This window comes from Cetorhinus maximus, chromosome 4, assembly GCF_964194155.1.
Source record: "Cetorhinus maximus chromosome 4, sCetMax3.hap1.1, whole genome shotgun sequence".
In the NCBI taxonomy this organism is placed as follows: domain Eukaryota; kingdom Metazoa; phylum Chordata; class Chondrichthyes; order Lamniformes; family Cetorhinidae; genus Cetorhinus; species Cetorhinus maximus.
Window position 1 is genome coordinate 52,088,432 of NC_135882.1, and position 20,022 is coordinate 52,108,453.

The following is a 20,022-nucleotide window of genomic DNA, read 5'->3' on the forward strand; positions in this document are numbered from 1 at the left end:
TACATTCCTGTAATTTTCCTTCAATTACCTCCTTCAGCAAATTCTCATACCCGAGGCCAATCCAACCTTGTCACCTTTTCTTGATAAAATTCATTCACAATAAATACAAGGCTATTTATTTCATTTTCTTTTATTTGGATGTTAAAAAAAGATTTCACCCAGAAGTATATTTTAAGCAATAAAACATTTTTGTGCAGTTTGCTTAAAACAAAGCCTGCAATAAAGTTAAAGAAACATTGATACTTCATTTACTGTTTTTAAAGTTTTGATCAGTTGACATCCCAAATCCTTCTCAGAATAAAAAAGCCATGAGAAATTTCCCATCTTTAGAATATTTTGGCTACATATATAAATTTAGATGTTTATGCATCCAAGATAAACTTTGTTCTCCAGATTTTAATACTCATCTCCAACTGAAATTAGAAAATCAAACAAATACACTTTCAGCATATACAGTATTATCCAGTAGTTACACAAGAGGCTCAATGAACATATTTTGAAGTGAAGTTTGACAAGAAAATACAAAAAAGCTGGATTAAATAGCAGACTTTACACATTCACATGTATGCTTACAAAAGGACATTGCAGTGTGACACTATACTCAACTCCACAGTTGTGTTTTTAAAGCAATGAAAACACACAAAAAAAACTTAATGTTAGGTTACCAATGTCCTTTAATGCTGATTGACAAAATATATTACTGATCTTATGAGAACTTTACAAGGAGCTTAAAGCAATGTTATTTTTGTCAACCCAATTATAAGTTGACTAATGCAATGTATATTATGTAAAGGTACTTCAAACCATACTTTATGTGACAAGGTGGATTATCACATTGTTCTTTCACCCCTGAAATCTCAAATCCAAACCTATATGATAACCAATTTTTCAAAAAATGATCAAGTATTCTTAAAAGAAATTGAAGATCATCAATGAAGTCAACACTTTCTTTGAACTGTTCATTATTTTTTGCAATGTCCTGCTTTGATCTTTCAACCCATGTAGGTTAAGCAAAGTGTTAAACGTAGGGCACACACTCATTTTATCAGGACAATTCATGCTCATCAACGCAAGGGTTTGAAATTCTCTTGAAATTTGCTGTAATATTATAAAATTTCAGCCGGAAATGTTTTTGTGCAATGCCTCCCCTCGAAAAAGGTGAATGAGTATGAAAATTACAAACAGCAGTTGTTTTGATGAAGCTGTATGATGAACTTAAGTGGCTGGATTTTACATTATTGATGTTTCAGGTAATTTGTTTTCTTCAATAAAATGTTGCCACAGGCTTCTACTCCCCACAATTAATCTTCTCCAAACGTAAACTTCAATAAGTTGGGCAGGTGAAATCCTCTGAGATGGTGATGGTAAGGGGGAATCAAAGAAAAGGAGCATCACTGAAACATACATTATTAGCAGATGCATGCACACAAGAGCAGGGGCCACTGGATAACAATCAGCTATGGGTCCTGGCCAGATTTACCTTAACCAAGTGGGTAATAAGGCAGAACTTGACACTGCTCTGGCTGAGTTTACCCACTTCAGCACAAACCATCAATTGAACCAGGGATTCTCCTGCTCTGTTCGGCTCAGCTAACTAATACTAATATTGAGGATCCTGTGACAAAAGTGGGAGAGCTGTCCCACAGACTAGTCAAGCAAAAGCCTGAAATAGTCATACTGTCAGAAACATACCTTTCGGTAAAAGTCCCAGATTTCTCCATCACCTTCCCTGGATATGTCCTGTCCTACTGACACACTGTAAACAGACCCTGTCCCACCGGCACAGTGTAAACAGTCAGAATGGAGTGGTCAAGTGAACATTGATCTAAACCCAATGAAGTCTCATGGCATCAGCTCAAACATGGCCAAGGAAACCTCCTGCTGATTACCACCTACTGCTCTCCCTCAGCTGATGAATCAGTACTCCCATGTTAAACACTGCTTAGAAAAAGAACTAAGAGTAGCAAAGACACAGAATATACTCTGGAGGACTTCAATATCCATCACTGGAAATGGCTCAGCAGCATCACTACTGACTGAGCTGGTTGAGTTCTGCAGGACATGGCTGCCACACCGGGATCGTGGCAGGTGATGAGTCAACACGTAGGGAAAATTCACTTAACCTCGTCTTCACTGATCTATCTATCGCAGATGCATCCGTCTGGTAGGAGTGACATGCAGTCTTTGTGGAAACAAAGTCCTCTCTTCACATAGAGGAGACCCTCTACCTTAGTTGTCACACTACCACAGTGCTAAATGTGATATGATTCAGAATAGATCTAACAGCTCTAACTGGGCATTCAGGTGGTGCTGTGGGTCCTAAGCAGCAGAATTGAACTCCACCATAACATGTAACCACATGGCCTGGCATTTCTCTCAGTCCACCATTATCATTAAGCCAGGAGACCAACCCTGGTCCAATGAGAAGTGTAGAAAAGCATTACAGGACAGCGCCAGGTGCCATGCTGCCAAAGGTACAAACGAGAGCTACATGTGTACCACACAGCAGGAGTAGCATGCTTTGGACAGAGTTAAGCAATCCTATAGCCAATGGATTAAATCAAAGGTCTGCAGTGTTGCCACATCCAACAGTGAATGATGGTGGGACTTTAAACAACTATAGGGAGGAGGAAACTCCATAGACAGCCCAGTCCTCAATGATGGCAGAGCCCAACTTGAGAGTGCAAAAGACAAGCTGACGTGTTTGCAACCATCCATAGCCAGAAGTGCTGCGTGGATGATCTATCTTGACTTCCTTCAGACGCCCTCACCATCATAGCAGCCAATTCAATTCATGCCACATTTTATCCTGAGATGGCTGAGCGCACTGGATACAACCAAGACTATGGGTTCTGACAATATCCTGGCTATAGTACTTAAGACTTGTGCTCCAGAACTAGCCAGCCCCTTTAGTTAAGCTGCTCCATTGCTGCCAAAACATTGACAAAGAGAAAAATTGCCCAGATGGCCTGACATTGCCCAGGTATGTCATGTCCATAAAAAGCAGGACAAATCCAATATGACCAATCGCCACCCCATCAGTCTACTTGCAACCAGAGCAAAGTATGAAAGATGTTGTTGACAGTGCTATTGAGCAGCACTTACTCACCAACAAATGCCCATCAATTCTAAGTTTGGGCTCCTTCAGGACCACTCACCTCCAGATCTCATTACAACTTTGGTCCAAACATTAACAACGGGATTCCAGAGGTTAGGTGAGTATGAGTGTGGCTGCCCTTGGCATCAAGGTGGTATTTGACCCAGTGTGCCATCATGGAATCCTAGTAAAACTGAAGTTAGTGGGAAGCTCTCCATTGATTGTAGTCATATCCAGACAGAGGAACATGGTTCTAGTTGTTGGAGGCCAATCATCCCGCCCTAGGACATCCCTGAAGGAATTCCAAGTCCATCTCCAAAAAGAGAGTCTAACTATCTCTGTATAACATTTAGTAGGAGTACCATCACCTAATTCCTCACCATCAATATCCTGGGAGTTACCATTGACATCTAGAAGGACAAGGGAAATAGGTGCATGTCACTTCCACGTTCCCTTCAAAGTCACACACCATCCTGACTTGGAAATATATTATTGTTCCTTCATAGTCAAAAACCTGGAATTCTCTAAGAACACTGAGAGTGCCTTCACTATACAGACCACAGCGGTTCAAGGCTGTGACTCACTACCACCTTCTCAGGGCAATAAATGCTGGCCTCAACAGTGATGCCTAATCCCATTGATAAATAACAATCCAGGAACTCCTCCCCCTCTATTAAGGTGGTGGTTATAGGACACTTAGAAAATCATAATATGATCAGATCGAGTTAATATAGTTTTACCAAAGGGAAATCATATTTGACAAAAACAAGTCTTGTTCCAAATGTTTTAGGGTTTTTGGAGTACACAGTACACTTTTGGTCTCCATACCTAAGGAAAGATATATCTGCCTTACAAGTATCAGACACCCTCCCTAACAGCACTGTGGGTGTACGTACACCAGATGGACTGCAGCAGTTCAAGAAGGCACCTTCTCTTGGGCAATTAGGGATGGGTAATAAATGCTGGCTTAGCCAGTGACACCCGTATCCCCATAACAAATAAATTTAAAAAAAGCTGTGCAACAAAGGTTCACTAGATTGATTTCAGGGATGATGAGAGGATTGTCCTATGAGCAGAGATCAAGTAGAATGGACCAATTCTGGAATTTAGAAGAATGACAGGTAAATTATAGAAACATAAGATTCTGAAAGGGCTTGACAGGGTAGATACAGAGAGTCTAGAACTAGAACTAGGGGCATGGTCTAGGATAAGGGGACAGCTATTTTGGACTGGGATGAGATGGTTATTAATCTTTGGAATGTTCAAGACTGAGATCGATAAGATTTTTGGACTTGAAGGGAATCAGGAGATATTGGGATTGGGTGGGAAAATGGAGAGGTGTGGATCAGCCATGATTTTATTAAATGGTGCATCAGGCTTGAGGGGCCTTATGGCCTAATCCTCCTTCTATATCTTATGTTCTATGATGAAGGCACAATAAGAATGAATCAAAAAAATTGATTCACTAGTTGAAGTGGAGATTAGGGAATTATCCATAAAAGGAGAATCAACTTTGCACTGTATTTCAAGTTGTGTTTTGTTTATGCATATGCAACAACTTTAACCTGAAGTTAAATAAGGTAGTGAAAATAAAAGCTATTTCAAATCCCAATGCCAGATCTAAACTAAGGCATAACAGATATCATTCCAAAGTTATTCAACACTCGCAGTAAGGCAGTGGTACAGTAAGATGTGGATCAAAAACAAGTAAAAGCATGGTGCCTAATATTAAAATGACAGAAAAACAACTATACAAAATTCTTCAATCTTTGTCCTTATCATCCCAATTGCTGCTATAAAAAGTGGCCTAAGGGCAAAATTCACTATAAAGTAGCTCAGTTGCAAATTTCTGCCTCCCATTTCTGATCCAAATTTGGTTTACACCACACTTGATGAAACTAATCAAGGCCTTTACATTAAACTTCTGCTCCAAACATGTACATTGTGAAATTACTGATTGGTGAATGCTAGGGTACATAGGTTCCTATTAATGCACAGTCATCAAATTGAAATCAGCAACTTCCAAGTAAACAAACTTGAATTGAGCCAAATAAAAAACAGCTACTACCACAATACGAATCTGCATTTACAGTTGTAGTGCAACTCTACCAATCATTTTGTTGTACTTTAAATGGCATGTACTGAGATTGGCACCAGAAGAATAGAATGGGCCATGCATTAACACTTTAAGCCCCTACTGAATTAAAATATGACTCTCAAATGTTGTTTGTTTCTTTATAAAGAGAGACAGACAGCAATCCAGCAGCTTTCTGATATCAGAACAAAAGTGATGCCTTAGTGTTTCAAGAAAAAAACAATTCTTTCAGCACTGCTTATCTACCTCATAAGATTAGATATCCACAAATTAAAACTTTGCATTCAATGAGAATGTGTAGGAAACAGGTTTTGCAAAGCTTATGATAGTTTGAAAATGCTTTCAAAACTCAAAGGTTTAATATTTAAAACAAAGTCTGACAATATATATACTGCACACAGCTTTTCATTAGTAGAATGCAAGCTTTACCTCAATAAACATGAGACGTTGACCCCAGTCATTAAGTCATTCAGATCATCTTCCTGCATTAACATGCACTGTCAGCACTGAAAGCCAATCATGTCTCCTCCCCTAAAAACTAAGATCCTAGATAAAATTACAACTATCTATTTATTATAAAATATAATTGATCACAGTTGACATTTAATTTGTAGATTCAGCTAATCATCAACTACTTGAGGCTTGTTCTTGCAGTTTATTATGCCAGCTAAACCCTGTGTATTAGACTTATTGCCTTGTACCCTGTATAGTAATTAGTCCCAGGATTCAATTACTTTCTCTGGGTGGGTGAAATTGTTGTTCATAGCTGCTCACACTTTTCCAAAAGCAAAAATACCTTCTATGTATTACTTCATAAAACTGACCTTAAATTATCCAAAATATTTTTACAGTACCCTGGAACAAATCAAGTGTAAAATATACAATTACCAAAATAAAGATTTGCAGTTTAAAGGCAATAATCACAACTAATTTTCCAAAAGTCTTTTAGAAGATTAAAATTTCTATATAAAAGGAATGAACTGGAACAACACAGTTCAATAAATCAGAACTTCTACAAAAAGGGAATGGGTTGAGAGTGTTTTACAGATCCGGATTGCTCTACAACTAGAGTGATGCATTGGAAATCTTCTTGGATTAGGCTTGAATTACTTTATTCATTTTAAGTTTGAAAAGTTGTGGAGCAAGTCCAGTTTCAAAGACAGCAGCAGTGGACATTGCAGGTTTTAAAATCTAATCGGGACACTAAGAAACAAAAGACTCAGCTACAAATGTAACATGAATTCTCAAGGAAAAGCAAACATAAACCTGTTTTAGACAAAAAAAGAGGTAAACACACTAATCCTGTGCCCCATCAGCTATGCTGGTTGGGAGTACGGGTCAGAGATAGGGCTATCACATGCAGTCACAATTCCCCTTTAAGAATTGTACCCAATTCCCTGCAGGATTAGTGTTTCTACCCCATACTTTGTCAACATGGATAACCTGGTGTTTGCTACACAAATAGATTAAATATGTTTCTAAAATTAATATACTGTATCACAAAGTGACCTTCAGCTCTGGATAAGATTTTCTGTGCACATCAGGGCACTTTTTTTGCTCACAGACTTAAAACTGCACATCAGCTATCAACCTTGGCTAGCAAGTGCTGACTCTGATTATTGCCATCAATGGCATACATTCAGTCAAAATACTATCAGATTGAATAGTTGGACTCAGTTTCTCATTGCTAGCATTGCATTAATGTCCCAAATCAAGTTCCGCAGTTGATCCATTATTTGCTTCAGCTGCTGGTTTTTCTGTTTAAGGTTCTGTGAAGAAAGAAAATTCAAAACATTCAGGAAAATATCACCCCTCAACAACTGGGATCATGTCTTTCATATTACTTTTGTCAGACTGTTTCATTGGAAAGCCTCATTTCCCACACGCAGATTAAGTAATCTCATTTGCTGCACAGCACACCCTGGGAAATAATCAATGGGGAATAATTTGAAACACAATAACTCTCCTGGGAAATTTTCCATTTACATGTTTGGTGTTTGCACTGGATTGAAGGCAGCTTTTTCCCTGGAGAGTACAATAGATCTCCTTTTAGTACTTTTTTGCGCGGGGTGTCGGAGGAGGGGGGGGATGAAATGTCCAATAAAAATGTTAAAGATTAAAACATTTGATAACATAGAGGTCTCCTACATCTGCAACATCTTCATAACAAGCATTGATTTATTCAAAATAGTTTTCAAATGCCCTATTCGAGAGACCACTAAATAAAATTCCCCAAAAAGCATAACTGCAACCATTACCCACAATTGTTTTCCCCTCTCTCTTTATTTCTGTGGAGATATTCAAAGAGTATGCATGGTACATATTTGATTCCAGTACTTTCAGTGGTAAGATGGCAATAATGTGCCAGAGCTGTAGTGGGATGCACAAAGATTCTTTGAGCATCTGAGATTCACCAATGAATGTAGGGTAAATAATTTGGTTGTACTCTGAAGCTGTCCATATCCAAATGCAGCAAGGCCTGGACAATATCCAGGCTTGGGCTGACAAGTGGCAAGTAACATTTACACCACACAAGTGCCAGGCAATGGCCATCTCCAACAAGGGCGAATCTAACCCTTGACATTCATTGGCATTAACTTCACTGAATCCACCACTATCAACATCCTAGGGGTTACCATTGACCAGAAACACAACTGGACTAACCATATAAATACTGGGACTTTAAGAGCAGGTCAGAGGTTAGGAATCCTGAGGCGAGTAACTCAGTCCTGACTCCCCACAGCCTGTCCACCATCTACAAGGCACAAGTCAGGAGTGTGATGGAGTACTCTTCACTTGCCTGGATGAGTGCGGCTTCAACAACGCTCAAGATGCTTGACACCATCCAGGGCAATGCAGTCTGCTTGACTGGCACCCCTTCCACAAACATTCACTCCCTTCACCACCAACGCACAGTGGCAGCAGTGTATACCATCTACAAGATGCACTGCAGAAATTCACCAAGGCTCCTTAGGCAGCAGCTTCCAAACCCACAACCGCTACCATCTAGAAGGACAAGGGCAGCAGATACATGGGAACATCACCACCTGCAAGTTCCCCTCCAAGCCACCCATCATCATGACTTGGAAATATATCGCCGTTCCTTCACTGTCACTGGGTCAAAATCTTGGAACTCCCTCCCTAACAGCACTGTGGCTGTACCTACACCATGTGGACTGCAGCTGTTCAAGAAGGCAGCTCACCACCACCTTCTCAAGGGCAATTAGGGATGGACAATAAATGCTGGCCCAGCCAGTGACACCCACATCCCATAAATGAATTTTAAAAATTGTGCAAAAATACCAGGAAGTGCTGAAAAGAATTTGATGGAATTAAGGTCAAACTTGGATACAATTACGTTTTTAAATAAATCCAAAAGTTGGATCTCTTTACACTTGAAGGACTGAGTCTACTTTACAGAAACTCCTCAGGATTCCATACATCTCCAGCTGTGCCTGTTGGGAGCCCCAGTTACTCAAGGTATCTGCTGTTTCTAGGAATTTCCTTAGCGCTGTGTGCGGGACAAAAGTTCTGTCTGACTATTACAAGGTAAACAACAAGCTGCATGTGAGGACTGGTTAAGTCGGGAATTCCTGCCCCAGCACCTGGAAGGAGACCTGATATTATAATAATGGCTGATTTGTACTGTGAGGTGTGGCGTACCAGCCTCCAGAATGAATACTGGTCCCAACAGTATGATTGAGGTTAAACAAGCGGCCTGATGGATTGGCTCTCTTCACCCCCCGCCCCCTGCCCCCCACCGCAGGAAAGATCTGATGCTAGCACCACAGGTGTCTGAAATATACACAAAATGTTGCATTTGTTTGCCTGCTCCAAGCTACGAGGTACCCTCCTACCGAGGGTTTGGGCGAATTTGCTTATGGTGTGGTACTCAAGGTTCAACCCTTGAGGCAAGAAAGAGAACGGGACACAACGACAGCCTTGGTGTGCCTGGCTGGTCAGGCTGTGCCAGCCTGGGGGGATGAAAGGGAGAAAAAAGCCTGCAGGGCTCCAACTTAACTTTTAGCTAGTGATCACAAGTGTGAACACGGAGTTGTGTGTTGATACTCATTATCTGGTCTCATGAAACAAATAACTGCTTCAGCAAGGCAAAAGATTTTTGGCACTTCTGAAACTCTACATTGGCATGAGTTACTGCTTCAAGGGGAGAGAAAGAAAAATCTGACAAAACATTAACTTGGTGTCCTAGATGGATTATTTAAATTAATGAATGATCACAACTTAAATTCTTCCTCTCTCTCTGGAACAATGCCATAATAAACCACGATTTCATAATTTAATTAATACCCTTACACATACATGTATATTTATCCATTCAATTAACTGAGGCCATCTCCAGTTAACGGGGTCCTCATTATGAACATTTTACTGCTGTTATGAAATATGCAATTATTTAGGCTTTCATTGCCATGTGACTCGTTATGAGCAATGGTAGGTCTATTTCCACTATAATTAGCTTTGGTTGAAATATAAAGCTGATAAGCCATAGGACTGCGGCACAACATAGTCGCTGGGCCAAAAACCTAGAACTCCCTCCCTCACAGCACTCTGGGTGTACCTACAGCTGATAGACAGCAACGATTCAAGAAAAAGTGTTCACCACCACTTTCTCAAGGGCAATTAGGGATGGGCAACAAATGCTGTTCTTGCCGGCGGTGTTCACATCCTACGAAAGAATAATAAAAAAAGCACACTGATGCAAGTGCAGGTACAGGAAAAAAATTAACATATTGTACGCCTCAGTTATGAAAATCATGACATTTCGTATGTGTCTGTGATTAGCTATAATGAGATTTGTGGTTAAGACACCTACAAGATTTGCATACAGTAATTTGCACATTGGAGTGTCACATTTCTCGGTTTCAAAAAGTTGGTGAGAAATTGCACCACAATTAGTAAATAATAGGTTTTTTGAAAAAACAAGAAAACCACACTTGGGGCTCTTCCAATGCCTCATTATTTCATGTGGTGCCAAATTCCCTGTTTCAATGCTTCATGTAAGCTGAATTAGCTGTTCTCAGCCAGGCCATTGATCAGGTATCACAACTGTCCTCAACGCCTCCAGGATAGGCAGAGAGGAAACTAAATAAAATGAAAAAACGTCAGCAGGTTTTCTATCCCTCATTGATTTTCAGAGAGCAACAGATTGAATTTGGTCAAGGCAAAAGGAATATGTGGAATTGCACTAAACCATCAACTTTAGATGACAAGTTCTCATTACTTAGTTAATCAGAATTTTAGATTTAAATATCAATTACTGTTTATATTCAGTTAATTCTGTCTGGAACTACACATGGCAATTTATATATTAAATGAGGTTTAAACTCTAGTGCAGAGTCCAGCCTTTTGGTTGGGTCCCCCAACTGCTACCTTCCCCACTAGTATACTTTGGTCACTTATTTAATTGTCCTCGATTCCTAGCAGGCTCTCCACTTATTGCACAAAAGGTTTACAATGATTTTCATTTTCCCTTTCCATTCATATATTTTTTCTTAATTCCCAAATTAAGTGTCCTGACTTTCACACTGCTTTCTTTAGCTAGCTGTCAGTGTGGTGTAAAAGTACCCTGGGATGACCTGTCCTCTGATTGTATCTCCCTGTGGGAAAGTGTAAAGCTTTGGGCTTGATACCTCCTATATCCAAGATCAGGAATTCACTGAAGCTGATTAAACTAAGCATTTTGACACAGACAATGAAGGTTATAAATAGAACAGGCACTCTGACATAAATCAGGAGTAAGTTAATAATTATAAGCACAAGAGTGTGCTTCTGAGAGCCTGTGTCACCCAATTTAGCTAAAGTAGGCTTCCTTTAAATTCATTTATCTTTTTACAAATGTTAAAAAACACCTTCAGAAATAGAAAAGATGATGCACCTTATAATAGTTCACATTAGTCAAAGTGTCATGACGCCTGTAAAGCCAAAAGTATTTCTTCAGGTAAATTTGAATCCGGTCATCCATCTTACAATGATAACATTGTCAACCATTGTGCTGTTATCATAGAGCTAAATATTTAGAGCTAAAACTATTTATTAGTGGAGTGCTCCAGTTTCATGCATTAATGATGAAAGGTGCTCATGTCAGCTACAAAACTTAAAGGCTGCAATAAACACTCTCCAGGTCTCTGTATGAATATTCTTATCAAGGTCTGGAATTCTAAGGAACCTTAAATCTCTAAAAAAAATCAAAAATCTGTGGACAGGAATGTTGTTTAAACTTCCACCTTTTGTGGTTTGGAACTGCATTACAGTTAGAAGAGAGATGAGGCCAACATTCCAGTTGACCAATATCTGGGATCTTGCAGATTCCAAGAAGTCTGAGCAACAAAGTTTACGGAAAACCATACAAATATCTTTCGTTGTCTCTATTTAAATTGATGCTTTAATCTGAGATTTGGGTTTTAGTTCTCCCACTAATACAAAGATCTTTTTCTTTATCTTTCAAGATTAGTGTGAAGCAAAAGAATATATTAAATTCAGTTAATATTGTCCTGCTGACCTTGGACTAGACAGGGAGGTATCAGAGCAGGCTGTCTGGTGCCCATTTTAGAGAAATTTTCAGGCACCCATCAATTAATTGGTCTACTTTTTTAAAAAATGCTCCAGCTTCCACTCTATATATCATGATGTGCAAGGATCAATTATTACTGTTTAATTAAATTTCATTATTAGCAGTAAAGATGTTTCAACTGGTTTTGGTAGCCCTTGGTTATGAGTTATTAGAAGGAGAATGAAAAAAGGAAGAAGATAATTAGCTAGGGCTACGGTCCTGATTGCATTTGAAAACCAAAAAACGTGAGGACAAAAATCAAGCTCAACAAATGATATTCAAATAGGTTGATAGAAATATCTAGGTTCACACAGAAGGAATGGCATGAACAAGGAACCAGAAGGCACCCACAGAACCTTTTCTGTATACGAGTCACTACTTTCAAGAGAGAAGGAGCTGAGCATTTTGAAAGGAAAAACAAATTACTCAGTTGAAAGTTCCATGGATAATCCTGCAGCTTTAGTAAAGGTGCAGCAGCTACTAAAAAGTTTCAACATTAATATCAGTAAAGTTTCTGGGAGTACAAGTCAAAATATAGTTTGAAAATCTCAACATTTTGATTGTATACATTTTGAAAGCTTTTAAACTTTGCTGAAAGGGCATGGGCTAATCTTTGATATTTCAGACAAAACACAAGTTATAAACATGCAGCAGTAAAACCTCGCATCCACCACTAACATTTTCCAGCAGCAAGGAACAGAAAGGCAAACAATTTCATAAGAAGAAAACCTCCTTGCATACCCCTATTCCTTGATAGTTTGGTTTAGATCTATGGTATACACTATTTAAAATAAAAGCACTACAGGCGGACTTACAAGTGTTATCAGTAAACTGATGGATCTGGATTTAGAACAGAAAAATGTATTAACTGCTTCAGCACAATTTAACATTTTGGAAATGTTTGGTCAATGCTTTGCAATTCCTGGAATGCCATTAACAGAGAATGATGGATTACAACTGCTCAGTGACATGAACAGATGCTTAAACTTCACATGCACTTAAAACGTCTTAATAGCTGCTGAACAGTTTGGACACTTTTTTTTAAACAAAGATCACTTTCATATAATAAATGAGCTTCAATTTATGCTCAACTATATTTCCATTTTTTAAAAAAAATAAGGCAAACTGATGACACGATCCATACATTTCAGTAAATACCATATCTGCCCCTCTCAATTACTATCATTTTTTGAACATCAAATTTAATTACCTTTTTAATAAAAGGATGATATCTTATGTTCTGTATTATTATAGGCATTGCATTCATCTTCAGGTTATTGTGGACAATGCATGCAAATTCAAACTTGTGGGCTTTCAATTAGTCACAAATTTTAATCACCTACCAAGGTATCAGCTTCATTATGGCAGATGATGGTGATACTGAAATCTTGGAAAGAAAAATGGTTTGTGTCAGTTTTAGCCAGGAGATGTTGACTGACTGCCCAAATAATTTATTCCCCATAAGCCTGAATGTATGAAGCAAGCCAGAACTACTAAACCTTTTCTTGGAGAGAAGGCCGAGGAAAAACAGAATACTGTTTGCAATTTTTTTTTACATGAAAGATATAGATAAGGTCAAAATAAACAAGCTGTATAAATTAGATAAGGAGCTTGAGACTGGAGTGCATATTTCAAAATCCACAAGCCTCAAGCACAGTTGAGATTAGAGAAAAGTACCCCTCTCTGCCCTGCCACAGGGTACCAGACTAGAGGACGGTTTGTTTTGGGGTTAGCTAACATTTTTGAAAGGGGGCTTTAGTTTTTCCCCCTCAGGGATGTAGCTGCAGGAACTTAACTGTTCCCTAAAATAGGATCAACAGTACTGTAGGTGGAGAGGGCTGAAGGCATGACAGAATTAAAATAAGAACTAATAAGAATTCTGGGTGGAACTGAGTGAAGAGCTGAATGGCTTTTCTCACTTTAAAGTTGATGTTCTTGCATCAGATTTGGAACTTCTCAATTGTTAAAGAGTCAAATCGGAATAATTTTTGATCTGAATACTCCTTCAAAAACAAATGAAAGTTTCTTTATTTCATTATCTGCATGAAGGCACTTGAATTGGTCATTTATGTTGCTCCATAATGTATAGGCATGCCTCCCCCCACCCCACTATTACAGATGTCACTGGTACAGCTGGAATGGTAGGAAACCCAATTTGAAGGTCTCAGTGAGCAGAATACAAAACACATCAAAAGAACTTCATTCTTTCTGCAAAACACGGAGTACTTTGAACCAAGGGCAATCTCCCTAGACCTATCTTCCACTTTAAGCACAGTAATAAACTTTAACAGCATCAATTAGAAGGGAGCAGATATGGCACCTTGGGGTGATTTCACTTTCTTTTGACTTCTGGAATCTAGACCAGGCAAATGGGATGAAATCTCTCTCTCTCTCTCTCTGCTGGCTACACTCTCAATTGAAGACTATAGCACAGCTCATGTAAGAAATGGAAATTCTACACTGGTGCAGCAGGTTGTTTTTCCAAGATTGGTGTTAAGGTATTTTGTTGAGCTCAATTACTGGCCTAAGATTGCACAATGGAGCCCACAGTGGAGAAGCTTTTTATTGCCTACCATGAGCACAAAATTTCACCAAAAATCATGTTCCATTGCACTTGTTCATAAATGCTTTCATGAACATTAAGCCATAGCTTAAAACAGATAAAACCACACAAGTATATTTGAATAAAACTATCAAGAAAAGAACAAAATGTTGCTGTACCTTATTTACTTCTACAATTTCCCGCCTCTCTTCATTTGCTAAGCGGAGTTGATTCACCAAGCTACGATCTTCGTGTTTTGTACTATCATCTTCCACATAAGGAATCAGTTGCTATGGACATATAACAACACTTTAATGAAATCACACACCTTTTTTTCCCCCCGCAAGAGGCATGCCGCATCTTCTGCTCTGTGAGCAGTTTCTCTTGAGTTGTATGATCAAGCGCCATCTGGAGGATTCCTAACATGCAGCCTATCATTTCAGTACTGTTAAGGAAGCACCATCTTTCAACTGTCGAATTAAATGGAGGGCCTGTCTGCCTGTTCTAGATAACACTGCACTAACTGCAGATTAGTCCTGGTAAATAATCTCCTCAACCAACCCAATAGGAATAATATTTTCAATTTTCTTGCACTACCGTGGATAAAGGAATATGGTTTGATCCTCAAGTACTTAGCTACTATTCCAAAGCCAGTGAAATGAGACAAAATATTTCAGTGCCTAGCCTCAGCCAACCAGCAAATCCCCACTGCTGCTCATTCAGGGAAGCATTTCTTGGTCTTTAAAAAGGCAGGTTTTATGTCACTGTTTACCTATTTTAAGGTATTGTCAAAACAGACATTGGATGAAACTTGGAGGATAAGGTTTATTTTTAAAATATACTTTTAAGCCCCAGCAGCAATTAGATAGAGCAATATTTAATCAGATTTCTGTAGCATTCTTGAGATTGAGGCTTTCAGGTTTTGAATTTAATTTACATATTATCTGCGCTGCATGGTTTGCCAAAGAGTACACCAACCACCAGGCAGATGATTCTACTTTAATCTGGTCTATGTTTCAGGCGAAAATACATCAATAGGAAAAAGAGGGTCATTGTTCTTAATCATATCAATAATGATTCTAGTCTTTTGAAAGGCAGGGATTTCCAGACAGTCTCCTTTAAAAAAAAATCCTTAGTTCCAAGCTTTTTATTTTAATTACCATTCTGCCAAGGGTTACAATGGTGACAATTCACTTCTTTGCACTTCTGGTCTTTGTTATTAGTGAAAAGTTTGCCTCAACAAGTGTAAAAAAACACACAAAATATGAAGAGTTCTAATGGGAGAGGCAAACAATACAATTTCATTAATTATATGTTAAATGAGCTTATTAGCAAATAAACATCCTATTCTATTTCCAAAATGAAGTTATCATACCTTTATAAACGTTGGTGAGTGTATGACAATTGATTACATGGTATAGGATTTACTGGTAACTCAGGTTGCTGTACTGTACATATGTAAAGGTTGTTAGTTTATAGATCCTAGTGTTTAAATGCTACTTTCTCTGCAACAAAGAAAAATGGAAAGAAATGAAATTTCCAGTGATGCAAGGTTTGGAAAATGGGAATTTTAACAAAGAATGTAAAATCTGAATCCATTAAAAGGAGCTTGTCTATAAATTTCTGAATAAAAACAACTTATTTATATAGCACTTTTAATGTTATAAAACTTAACAAGGCACATCACAGGAGCTATATAAAACAAAATACAAGACTGACTTGCATAAGGAGATACTTAGTCAGGTGACTAAAAGACCCATGGCACCATTCGAAGAATATCAGGGAAGTTCTCCCAGTGTCCTCAGCAACACATTCTGTAACCAACATCGCTAAAACAAATTATCTGGTACCTCATTGCTGTTTGTGGGATATTGCTGTACACAAGTTTGCTGCTGCATTTTTCTGCATTACAATGGCAGCATTTCAAAAGTATTTAATTGGCTGTAAAGTGCTTTGGGATGGCTTGAGGCTATGAAAGGCACCATATAAATGCAAGTTTTTCTTTATTTGCAAAACCTATATCACCAGTAACTATGCTGTAATTACATTAAAACCTTTTTGTTATTCCTTAATGTTTTCAATAAATTGGTTCATACGTTTTTTGAATATCCTCCTTATACTGGTTACTTGGCCAAATCATTTGGTGAAGTAGCTTCTCCCAATTTAAATATGGACAGAGCGAACAGCAGTGACCAATAGATACCCATAGAAGTCTACCATTCACAGTCCTGCAGAGCTCCTTCACCTATCATTTTTATTTCCTACTGACAAATCAGGTTTCAAACTTTAGTATTAATTATACAAGCTCTAAAAGACTCATGGGAGAATGTTTTTAAGTAAATTATTTTTGTTGTGTAGTCTTCATCTAATAGTTTTATTCAGCTCAAAGAAGTCTGGCAGATTAGCAAGGCATAATCTACTGCTTTTAAATCGAAACGGACTACTGTTTAGGGCCTCTCCTCACTTCAGAGGTCTGTGGCTAACCTCTGTAAAATGCGTTCCAGCATTCACCATCATGGACATTAGGGTAACTGGTCAAAAATGTCCAAATTTGTAATTCATTCGACATTTAAGTATCAGGATAACACTGTGTGGACTACTGCCCAGAAGGTGTTGGCTATAAAAGTAGGACAGTAATGGCACCCTTTGTGCAAAATTAGAAGCTGGAATTCATCACAACACATGGCTCAATGCAAAAGGCAGAAGTTTATGATTAAACAATTGAATTTAAATTAGATCAGTTACTACAGATACAACTACAGGGTGGTGTGGACAAGGAAAGAGAATATGAGCAGTTGCTTCCCCTCCCATTCATACATTTTTGACATGATTTATGTGCCCCTCTCCAAAGCCTAGAGTTACCCAGGATATGCCAAACTCTTAAAATGTTGTTGTGCCTCTGTCAGTTGTCCTTTAAACACAGCACAAACCAATTCCAGATGTTTCTTACCTCCATCAGGACAGGATCTAAGCCAGCACAATTTTCATTACATTTGTCATATACTAGTCGCAACTTCCTGAAAAGCACAGACAACTGGCGAAGGTGTTCTTGCAGCTTCCCTTGCCTATCCTGGTGCGTGGCAGTGTGATATGATACACCATTTGGCAACTGAAAAACAGATAGCACAATTATTTACCTTTTAAGATAAAAATTTCAATTTATCACACCGCTGTAGCTATAGCAATCAATTAACAAATCCTTGAAAATAACCAAAATACCACTCTTAGGAGTTGATAAATTAAATGTCGTTATCACAGAAGTCATCGGATGCTATAAAAGTTATTTGCTGACTAAGATTTCTCTTAGGTTTGCCACTGACACCAGGGTGTAGGTTCAGTTTAAGCACAACGCACTTTAGTCACAAGGTTTGCTAAGTCAACAGAGCAACAAAAGCACTTTTCTACAGAAAGGGCAGGATGTTTTACTTAGCTGAGCTATAGGAAGCAGGAAAGCTTATGATCCAAGTGTGGTCACAAAATTACATCTTTTCCTGACAGGTTAAACATGCCAGATTTAACTTGTTACTTCAAAAGCAAAAACTGTCTGAATTCAACGAGGGAGAAAAGGGAATCATGGAGATCCGGATGGAGGATAGAGGTGAACAGGAACAAACAATGAGATGGAGATAAGAAACAGGTCGTCAGAGACTAAAATGGTGATCCTACTAAAGAAATGTTTTTCCCATACTGACTTGTCAGCAAGATCCTTCCCCACTTCCAAAAACCCTGGCAGTTACATGCCTGGCCTGAGGGAAAAGGTAAACAGTTTTACAGTACGATTCCCTTTGCCATTATACAAAATGCCTTCTCTCACATACACAGGTAAAAAGATACAGTCGTTGAAGATCAGAAACAAACATACCAATCAACTGCATTTCTCTTCACTTTTTTTTTGCCAATTATTTTAAATATCTCCCCTCTGGTTATGGACCCTCCTTCTAATGGAAAAAGTTTTCCCCCCCATCTTCTCTAACAAGACCCCTAAATTTTAAGCAACTCATCAAACCCTCCCTTAACTTTTTCTGTTTGATGATGACCCACATCAGCTTCTCTGGTCTTTCAACATAGCTTATCCTTGACACCATTCGGGTAAATATACTTTTCAACATTTCTGACATGTGTTTCCAGCTGGGGCCTAACCAATGATTTATAATGGTTCACCATAACTTCCTTGCTTCTGTGCTCTATACCTCTATTCATAAAGCTACCGGTCCCATATGCATTCTTTCCTCTAAAAACAGCCATTGCAACTTTTCATGCCACCTTCAAAGACGAGTATGTGAAACTAGCCCACCCCATGTCTCTCTCTTCCTGCACCCACTTTCAAACATTACAATTTAGTTTATTTTGCCTTTTTTTCCTTTTAAAATGTATCACTTTACACTTCTCTGCATTAAATTCTAGCTGCTATGTATCTGCCTATTTCACCAGTCTGTTTTATGTCCTGAGTCTGTTACTATCCTCATTGTTTAGTATATTTGGAAGCGTTGAATCGTCTGCAAGGATTATTAAAATTATGACCCCTTTGCCGAAGTTCAGGCCATTGATATACATCAATAATAGCAGTGGTCCTGATGCTGATCCCTGTGAAACACCACTGTAAACTTCTCTCCAGCCTGTAAAACAACTACTTTAGTTCCCTTGGCAACCTAGGATGTAACCCACCTGGACCAGGTGGCTTTTCTATTTTAAGCCCTGCTAGTTGCAGTATTTAAACACATCATCTTTATCTATTTGTACCTTATCTAATTTCTTTACACCATCTTCCTATACAGTGACACTTGCAGCATCCACTTCTTTAGTGAGGACTGATGCAAATTACAGTATCTCAGCCGTGCCCTCTGCCTTCACAAACTTCCTTTCAAGACCCTAACTAGCCCCATTGTTTGATTATCCATTTGTTTTTATGTTTATAAAACGCGTGTTCCTTTTTATGTTTACCCACTAATCTTCCCTCACGCATTATCTTATTTCCTTTTTCAGTTCTTCTTTGCACTTCATATATTCTACTTGATTGTCTATTGTACTAGGATCCCAACATTTATCATATGCCTCCCTTTTCTGTTTTATTTTAATCTCAATTTCTTTAGGCATCCAAGAGTCTCTAATTTTGGATGCCTTTTCCATCGCCCTCATAGGAATGTGTCTAGTCTGTACCTGAATTATCATCGCATTGAAGGCCTCCCATTGTTCATCTGCTGTTTTACTTGATAACTTTGTTTCCATTCCACTTGAGACAGATACCTTTTCAACACTGAAATTAGCCTACTTCCAGTTGAGGATTTTCACCTTTGATTGTTCCTTGACTTTTTCGACATCTATTCCAAGCCTAATGATATTTTGATCAGTGTTTTTCAAATGCTCTCCCACTAAAACATGCTCCATTTGCCCCAGAACAAGATACAGCACTGCTTCCTTCCTCATTGAGCTGGAAAAATAGTTACAGTACAGTTCTAAAGTTAAATGTTCCCTTGCGAGTGCATTACCAAACAAACTTTACATGATACTGTCCAGCACAATGATCAGCATCAATACTAATTTATATGCTTAACTCTATGATGGTCAGAATTCTAATTTTATGGAACTTGCACCAAGTCAGTTCCTTCTGAAGGAAAACTCAATTTGATCTCAAGTCTCCTCCCACCCACCCCCACCATAAAAAGATAAAACAATTTCCCTGCAGAACCTATGATTTGGTAAAGCTTCTTATGTGTTTA

At 38.5% G+C, this 20,022-nt stretch overlaps 1 protein-coding gene and 1 long non-coding RNA gene across 6 annotated transcripts in view; both read right to left on the bottom strand.

Moving 5' to 3' along the window:
* Positions 1 to 220: 220 nt before the first annotated feature.
* Positions 221 to 3,396, bottom strand: LOC144679619 (uncharacterized). The gene is made up of 2 exons (XR_013576376.1): positions 1,897 to 3,396; positions 221 to 1,841 (listed from the first exon to the last, which is right to left on the bottom strand). It is a non-coding gene; the product is annotated as an uncharacterized LOC144679619 (long non-coding RNA).
* A 2,140-nt stretch (positions 3,397 to 5,536) lies between these two features.
* med30 (mediator complex subunit 30) overlaps positions 5,537 to 20,022 on the bottom strand; it is a 34,784-nt gene continuing 20,298 nt past the window's right edge. For 4 of the 5 annotated variants that reach the window (XM_078540191.1, XM_078540188.1, XM_078540189.1 and 1 more), the window contains 3 exons: positions 17,256 to 17,414; positions 14,485 to 14,595; positions 5,537 to 6,961 (listed from right to left, as the gene is read on the bottom strand). In XM_078540191.1, coding sequence (XP_078396317.1) covers positions 6,866 to 6,961; positions 14,485 to 14,595; positions 17,256 to 17,414 — 366 coding nt within the window. In that variant the 3' untranslated portion in view covers positions 5,537 to 6,865. Of the gene's footprint in view, positions 6,962 to 13,106; positions 13,151 to 14,484; positions 14,596 to 17,255; positions 17,415 to 20,022 lie in introns of all 5 variants that reach the window. The other variant, XM_078540192.1, reaches the window with a different exon arrangement.